This window comes from Triturus cristatus, chromosome 1_2, assembly GCF_964204655.1.
Source record: "Triturus cristatus chromosome 1_2, aTriCri1.1, whole genome shotgun sequence".
Classification (NCBI taxonomy): domain Eukaryota; kingdom Metazoa; phylum Chordata; class Amphibia; order Caudata; family Salamandridae; genus Triturus; species Triturus cristatus.
The window spans coordinates 970,043,196-970,052,151 of NC_140580.1; the positions used below are offsets into that span (position 1 = coordinate 970,043,196).

Here is an 8,956-nt window from a genome sequence, read left to right on the forward strand (position 1 = left end):
CGGAAGATCTTCCGCTGCCACCCCCCTCTGTGGGGGCACGATCGATGCCCCAGGGGGGGAGCGCCAGCGCTTCCCCCGGGGGCTGTGCTCATGACGGAGCGGTTCCGTCATGAGCACAGCCCAACCGATGCTCATGACGGAACCGTTCCGTCATGAGCATCGAAGGGGTTAAAGGCCCGCTGCATCGTTAAAGGCCCGAGCCGAAGGCGAGGGACTTTAACAAAGCAGAGGAACTTTAAAAGCCGGTATAGCCCTGCTACGAAGGGCTATAAGGCTATTAGAACATTCTGCCACTAGAGGGCAGAATGTTCTAACAAAACAAAGCCTTCAGGGAGCGCGAGGGGATTCAAATCCCCTCAGGCTCCCTGAAGTCTTTGTTCACAGTCAGAGCTGTGAACAAAGACACATTGGAATGTTGGAGCTCCGGGCTTATACCAGCCATTATAAGCCCGGAGCGCTCCATTGTTTTCAATGGAGCTTCCAACATTCCAATGTTCTAATTGCAGTTATAAAGCTGCAGTACCACTTTCAGCACCTAGATGTCCTTGCAGCAATTATACTAAGTAGCAAGGTTTCAGTTCACCTATCATGAAAGAGATATGATTTAGTGCAGCGTTTTGTAGTTTCAGAGGTGTTACTGAGGTCGTGTGTGAGGTTAGATGTGAGCAGTCCTTTGGTTGCACTGCTGACCATTACTGGGAATACCAAACCCTGCATTCACTACATACTGCTATCAAAGTCAGGCTTAGGGTCACACTCAGGTTATGGGAATAGACGAGCGAGACATTAATGCCAACTCACCTTATGGCTGTGAAGTAAGGCTAAATATGCATATTGTTTATGAACATAAAATTGAGTTTGCAGGCTCTGTAGCCAAATTTAGACATTTACTCAGTTGAAAAAGGCAATTAGCACCACTCTGGAAATTGTTCCTTCTCACCCCATGTCCCTTCTCATCCAATCTGTGAGCTGCCCCAACCTTGCCCTAACATGGCCTCATTGATTTTTTACACAAGGTTCAGAAACGTTTGTACAGTTCACAGTCCTAGAAATGGCCGCAGCAGTCAATCAATCAGGTTCCAACATCACTTTCGCATTTCGGTTACTAAACTGGTTCACAAACCTACCTATACAGAGACCTACTTATTGTGTTTTGTTTAATTGTCTAAAAATTTGTTTGCCACATTTTCACCATACAAAACAAAGGGTGAAGGTTTTACCCATTTCTAACTTCCTGTTAAGCTTGATTTAAGCCAATCCACGGTTTACTATAGCAAAGAACAATAATTATTATACAATTTTGAAGGAAAAATACAACTTCGGCACCCCTCCTATAATTTCTCCTACCCCCCGACTTTAAGCGTTCTCCACCCAATTTTACAGGAACCACTTAAGTGCATATATACTTTCACTGGAGATTTAATAAAGGAGCCACATTTATTGGTGATCGAAAAAGTGTTCTTTCAATGCAAAGTGAACAAGCATTGGCAGAGCTAATAGGTCTTGCCTATGCATAATCTATTAGCTTTGTCAATGCGTCATTTTTTAGCCACGTTGTTCAGCAGCGAGGCCGCAGTGCACCATGGCTGAAAGTAAAATAAAAAAGTGCTATGACATGGTCAACACTGCCCGATGATATCGTTTTTGTTTTTTCAACTAGATTTCACAGCAGCCACGCTGCTGTACAACATGGCTAAAAAAATCTATAAAGACAAATAGCTCTTGCATATGCATTTTCTTGTGGCAGGAGGGGTGCAGTTGAAACATCCAAGCAACGATGGGTGCGAGGTGGGAGGTGAGAGGGAGCAAACAACAATGGGTGGGAGGGTGGTGGGACGGGGTGGTTGGTGTCAATGAGCAAACAACAAAGGGGGAAGGTAATGTGGGAAGGAACAACAGGCAAGCAACAAAGGGCATGCAACAACTCGGAAGAGGGCACGGGGCAAGCAAAAACAACAGGTAAGCAACAACATGGGAGGAGGAGGTAGAAGCAACAATGATGGGACAAACAAGAACATGGGAAGAGGAAGGAGAGCAAGCAACAATCGAAAAGCAATGGAGGGTGAACAAGCCCCGGCAAAGATGGGCCTCAATTTCAGTGCAAGGAGCGGGTTGACCTTAATCAAAACGAACCAATCAGTACATGGTCTATGCTCCATGAATGGGAGAAAAAGGAAGAGAAAGTAAAACTGGCACGCACTGACCAATCAGGAGCCAGCAAATAAGAGTGAAACTGAAGCCAATGAATTGTAAGCAATGTGCGGGATCCAAATTCCTTTTCATTAGCAAAATGTCTTGCAATCGACTGCGCATGCACTGTCTCAGGCGAGACCTAAAGACTAATCTCAGAATCACTAAGCTGCTGCTATTAAACTCAACATTAAGTAAATTAGTTTAATGAATAGTACAACCAGCCTATTATTTAGAGTAAACTCTGGTTATTACACAGCTCCAGAAGTGATACTTTTATCAAAGACACCCCAGGATTCTCTTGGCACAATCTTAAGTGTACCTAAAAATACCCTTGTCTTTTTAAATGTGAACAGGGAGAGGGTTTGTCCAAAAGCATTGGGTATGTAGCTGCGGAAGGCACCTGGAAGGAGGATCACATGCAAGCACTATTGGCTTGAGAGTATTCACATGGTCTCTTGCAATACCACTCTTTCCTTCTTGCCCATACTTGCATTGCCTGGCAATGGGTGCAGTAACACATCATGCACTGTGGCACAGCACAGTTGTTAGCCTGCTATTGTGATCTCGGAGCTCGCAAGCTTTACAGGCTCATGCATGGATTCCTTATCCAGTCCAAAGTTTGTCTCTGCATTTTGGTACTTGCATAAACAATTGTACAAGTTGGAGCACATGATTGAAAAAATCTGGACTGTGATGAGCTACTCACTAATGAACCTTGAAAATCTAAGATATATAGTTTTGAATACCAAACCAACTCCAAAGATGCTGCTGGTTCCTCAGTCATGGGCAGAGGTGCAGGACTTTAAGATGGACGGAGCCTTTCAGGCAGTAAATTAAAACTGAAACTGGTCGCTTTTGGGGCCTATATTCCTGTCTTTAACCTACAGGTAAAAAACGGATCGATTTCCCTCCATTGACTGTAAACATCCTGCAGATAATCCTCATCTGCAATGCAGTCCCTGTTTACATTTCACATTTTACTTTATCGTGTATTCCTTAAGAGTATTTGATTTTCCAGATATGCTTCTGTAGTCTTTTGCATGCATCATCTGACTTTTGTATAGTGATTACTATGAACTGAGTTTCCTTGGGGTGCCTGGGTGAGTTCTTGTTAAGGGTGGGTTTTCGTGACAGAGCACCATGGAGACCTCTGGAATTGAGGTTAAAGACAGTGTGAGTTTCTCATAATACCTGCCATTGGGTCATTAAGTGTTCAGACTGCATGCGTATCCATGCACATCCAATCCTGGGCATTACTGAAAAGTGCACAGATTGATGTTCACGTGTGTGTCAATTGTAATTGTGAATCTATGTGAAATGGTGTGAAGGAGCAACTCAGCTGCTGAAATACTGACAGAGCCAAGTGAAAAGGAAGGGCTGTGTTTGCAGGTGAGATGTGTGTGTGTGAGACGATAATGGAGCAGATGGAAAGTACAGGCAGAAGGAGTAAAAAGATCGTGTTAAAGAGGAAAGAAATGTGTGTGAGGTCTGTAGATTAATGACTTTAGAAAGATCTGGAGAGAAAGGGTGTAAGTGTCTTACAGAATGATGTAAAGGTAAGTGGTGTAAAAGGTAGCACCAAAAACCACTTTCCCGCCCACAACCATTAGAAATGTTTATTTCACAGTATCATGTTTTCAGAATTGAAACATTTTCACTTCTAATCATTCACAATACAATCATTATTGTTTTATCTGATGCTGCTAACAAACATTTTGAAAGCCAATAGAGCTGACTTGTTTTACGCATATGTTTAATATTATGTGATATCTGTGGATGCAAAAAATAGCACTAGATTTTAGTTCACATGTTTTAAGCCATACCCTTAATTAGATAGGCCACACCCCTTGGATATGACTCCTAGTTACGTTTCTTGGGCTGTGCCCCTTTAGAGCTCCCCTACCTTTTTCATCCAACTGCAGTAAATTACCAAATACCATCAAACTAGGGGGTGAGCTCATATATGCAGGGTGACCCAGTGATGGCCCGTGTAGGGCGTTTTACCGGGGCGGTGACGTGGCACAGAGGAGGGGCAGGGTGGGGGTTTGCAAAATGCGGCAAACCAGGGTCATTGGGAAAAACCCCATTGTGCAGTACAGTGTTTTTCCCATACATATGAATTTGCTGAAAGCCCCACTTAATCAATCAACTGCTGCATAATTTTTAGATTTTAACACAAGATTAGCTATTAGCCCAAAAGGATGAAGATGTCATAAAACTGATGCACCTGCTGGACAATGACACTCCAGACACTTTGTGAAAGTTAAACTATTACCTTTAGCACTTGATTTCTATAACTAGCCCTTTCTATAGGTGGCAGTGTTGCCTTGCTATTGTTGTTTGTGTAAACACCCCTATTAAACAGACTTCTCCGCAGCAGGAATCAAAAACCTTCAATGCCTTCATTTAATGAAAACAGTGTGGGCAGGTTGATTCATTTTTGTTCTTTTTTTTTATTTCCCTTTTAATACAAATTTATGTTCACGTCATAGACATTGTTCTTAAACCTGTAGTTATTTCATCAGGGCGCTCAGACTGTGGAAACATCACAGATATATTGCATCTCTTGTTAAGATCTGCTGTCTTGCTCATAGGGAGACATATGCCAAATACATATGGAATGACCTTTGGTTTCGTCATCATAAAGACAGACCCAACCCCACTATGCAGGGATTAATTGTTGCCTGTTCCTTAATAAACGATCAAATCGCAAAAGGTAAACAAAACTTTAACATTCTAATTCCAACCATTGCTCTTTTTAGCTTCACCGCGCAGAGAACAGCTTCTCCACTCGAAAGAATGGGATTTTTTCGACTGAGCAACAAAGCACATTATGTGTTTTTTTTAATACTTCATGCTTAACGGCATACTTATTGTTCTAAAGCTTTCCTTATGGACATACAAACAGCATGGTCTAGTATTTCACTTTCCGTCTTGAATAAACATTTTCCGTCTTTGAAAAAAATATCCATTCAAGCAAATGGCTCTAAAATAAACACGTAAAATATATATAAAAAATCCCAAAACGGGTAATGTCAAATATGGTTCTAAGTTGTTATCTCGGGGATTAGGTGACATTTTGGTGGCATTTACAAACCACTTGGCCTTTGAACTTGTGATTTATGATGTCAGCACAACCCCTCAAAGGCAATATAGGACCATGTCAGAGGGTTACCCCGTATGCAGCCTCTATTTATAAAAAAATAGGGCTCAACAGCTGACATTTTTGTAAGGCTGAACTTGCTAAAGACCCATTAAAACTCTTGGGAGTCACTTCTGAGCCATAACATCCACCGTGTAGTACTTGTGAAAAGGCACACTATCGAGAACAGCTGTCAATACTTCATTACACTCAGTCCTGGCAGCCATGCCCATTCCCCGCCAGATGTGGCCACTCCGAATCCAAAGGAAATAGGCAGAGTTGGAAGCTGAACTCATAGCTTTGGAAGCCACTTCACCCAATCAGGGGGGTTTAGCCAACAGTAATTTGCATGTTCGACTAATAATACAAATACCACTAATGGAAAGAGTGAAACCACAAGTCCCACTGTCCCAGAATGCTAAACGTTGTTAGCTAAATGGGCAGGTGTTTCTGATAACACAGGGGCAGCTGACACCTCTGCCAGGTGTCCCCTGGGCCTGGCTGATGCCATGAAATGGCAGCCTCTTCTTCATACCAATGATTAGACAGGCCGCTTTGAGGATCCCAAGAAGACGCAGTGCTACAGTGATCATATACAACATGATAAGCACCCACGGCATGTAATTTACAGCACACCAAGCTATGATTTTAATACTGCACAGGAAGAGTGTGGCTGCAACCATCTGAGTAGTAACTGTAGGGGTGTTGGGAAGTGTGGTACAATCTGAGCACCTTGTCTTTGGCCAGTTCCATAAAAGGTGGCAAACGTGGAGTTTGGGAGATTCAGCTATGGACTGCCAAAGTGTCAACCCGCCCTTCCCTTGAAAGCATTTCTTGGTTTAAGATGATACGTAGGAGGGGAAGAAAACAATGATGAAGAGGAGGATGAGGCAGATTGAGGCAATCCATATGACGTAGGCCCAATTCCTGCAGAGCAGGCTGCACCGCGAGAGCGGGCCTTGTCGTGGCACGGAGACCAGGTCCCCAGGGCTGGGAGCCGGACGGGCAGCACCAGTGGACCACAGCAGGTCAATGGTCACCACCGCCCCGTCATCCTCTGGGCCCTGGGTGGTACCAGTGAGCGTGGAATCCATGCTCGTCTTTTTCCAGCAGAGCTTCGAGCCTTCCACCCATACCTCCTGGAGACGCTGCTTCCATGAGGGGAACTGGGCAACGACTGTCTGGTTGGCCGGTAGCTTGGGGGCCCCTCCTTGCGGGACTGACACTGGCCCCCGGCAGAGGGGACAGGAGAAGACCTCCGACTCCTTCTTGAAGATACAGATCCGGCACAGACACTCCAAGCAGAAGGTGTGAGCGCAGGGCAGGATCAAGGGGGCCTTGAAGACATTGTCATAGGCGCTAAAGCAGACTGGGCACTCAGGACCCCCCCTCTCCAACTCCATGTCATTTTCCAGGATTAGCTATGCAGCTCTTGCTGAGGAAAATAAATACACCAATCGGTTGCACAGTTCAATGGCACAAAGAGGCGGGTCCATCACTCACACTCGCTGAATTCGGGACCCTGTCTGGCCCATGGAAGTTCTTATCCAAAACGTATCCAAGCTCATCAAAACGGCCCTTCTCCGAGCTTCCTGGAGATGGAATTATTCGTCCTCAGGTCACACGGTCGTCTCCCACTGGCTCCCTCGATCGTTGTAGGTAGGTCGCAGGCTTCTGCTGCAGGGGACTCTCAGAGAGGGAGAGTTGTGCGCCCCAGTGTTTGACTCCGGTGAGGTGGTTTTGTGTGTGCTGGCTCCAGTGCCCGGTTGCCCCGCGTACTGTAGGTGCAGTTTGCCTGGTTACAGTATTTACCTTTCTCTGTTACCTGTCGGCATCTCCCATCATTGTGTAGTAAGGAGGGATCACGTTACAGCGCCGCACTGGACGTGGCTAGGAACACGCTGCTCAATTATTCATCTGGGAAAGGTGTGGGATGTGTGTCAATGTTCAATGCCAGTGTCTCGAGCTGTTGTTTATGGCCGCCCCGCTCTCAACCCGGGGTTCAGGATAGCGCCTTGTCCTTTCATTGCCTTTCTAAAAGCGAGTGGGCGCTTCGCTAAAGTCACTCCACTGGCTGATAAGCCTCGCGCCTTCAGTGCCAGCCTCGCAGTTCACACATGCGACCGGGATTCTCCTGCCCCCTGTATCTGCCTTCCAGAGCCAGCCCTGGCTACAAAAGTGCCCTGGGCGGGAAGACATTTGCAACTGCCCCTCCTGCTGTAGAATAAAGCAAGCATTGTTGGCAAAGGCAATAGGTCTCACCTATGTAAGATAGGGTGACCAACTGGCACGAGTACAAATTCAGGACGGTGAATGTAAAAATTCAGGACAAAGGGTCCAAATTCAGGACAAAAATTCAGGACAGAATGTCAAAATTCAGGACGAAAATTCGAGACAAAAGATAAGCTTTACAGACACATCAGGGGAGGTCGCTCGATAGTATATAAGTACGTAAATAGACAACCAACATAAGTACAGTTCAAAATAAATTCATATTAAGTTGAGATAATCGTGGACTTCACAGTTGTCTCTGTATGCATGGCATGCAGCTTTGAGCACCTGTGCAGGTATTCTTGTGGTATTTCATATGACTGATGGAAGCAGCTTGAGTGCCACCCCACCCTCTCCACTCTGCTAACTCCACCGACTGAGATACAACCTCCAGTTCAATCACTTATTGGACAGTATGTTTTAAAGCTGCAGTTTTTGTAGTCACTGCTGTTTTGTTTTAGGGCACTTCTGCAATTTCTGAGTCGTTGCATTGATGTTGCTAAAATGCACCTTTGCACTGCAACATTTTACAGTGGGACTGTGCACTTGCTTTAGTATATGCTGCCGGGTGGGGATATTTTATGCACTGCTGATATCAAGTGCCCCGGCGCCCTTGCACTTGTCAGATCTGCTGAGATGCCCAAGTTGCACCATTAGGAAGGCTAGTTCAGACATCTTGATGGTGCTCATTTGTACTGCTGTTGTGATGTCAGAGTGTAAATGGATAACGGAACTAAGCATCTGTTTTTGCGCCTCATTTGCATTTCTGTCTCTTCCAGGTATCAGCACAGTTGTTGCTGATGCTGTGGAGCAAATTAAAAGTCTTGAGAGTCTGACACTGGAGGGGGGGGGGGGGAGTATGAGGAGAGAGGGTGTTCATCTACACTTTGGCCGTCTTGGTGCCCTTTGAGGTTATCCTGTCACTGCCCATTATCATTCTATATGTGATAATTAGGCCGACATCCAGAATGATAATGGGCTAATAGCAGTCTGTGCCGAATTAGGGAGGGGCTGCTGCAGGCCGTTGAATTCACAGCAGGAGCGCGAGCTGGCCCCTGCAGTGAGAGTTACAGAGCTCTCAGGCTGCTTGCAGGCGGACAGCTAGCTTCAAAGCCTAAATTACGGACAAAAGGCGTCCGTGAAAGAATGTCTCATGGACAACGGACAAGAGGCCCAAATAACGGGCGTTCTGTGAAATTTACGGACGGTTGGTCACCCTAATGTAAGAGCTATTGGTTTTGCCAATGTTTTTTAGCCATATTGTACATCGCCAAGGCTGCTGTTCAGCATGGCTAAAAGTTAGTGACCTAGAGGAAGGAGAGTGGCGTGGAGTATTGACTTATCACCCCT

General features: G+C 45.4%; 1 protein-coding gene across 1 annotated transcript; it reads right to left on the minus strand.

The window, feature by feature from the left end:
- Positions 1-4,626: 4,626 nt before the first annotated feature.
- On the minus strand, positions 4,627-7,101 carry LOC146868475 (RING finger protein 223-like). The gene has a single exon (XM_085615575.1). It carries the CDS (start codon positions 6,736-6,738, stop codon positions 6,175-6,177), a length of 564 nt encoding a protein of 187 aa, XP_085471701.1. The 5' UTR covers positions 6,739-7,101; the 3' UTR covers positions 4,627-6,174.
- Between the last annotated feature and the right edge of the window lie 1,855 nt (positions 7,102-8,956).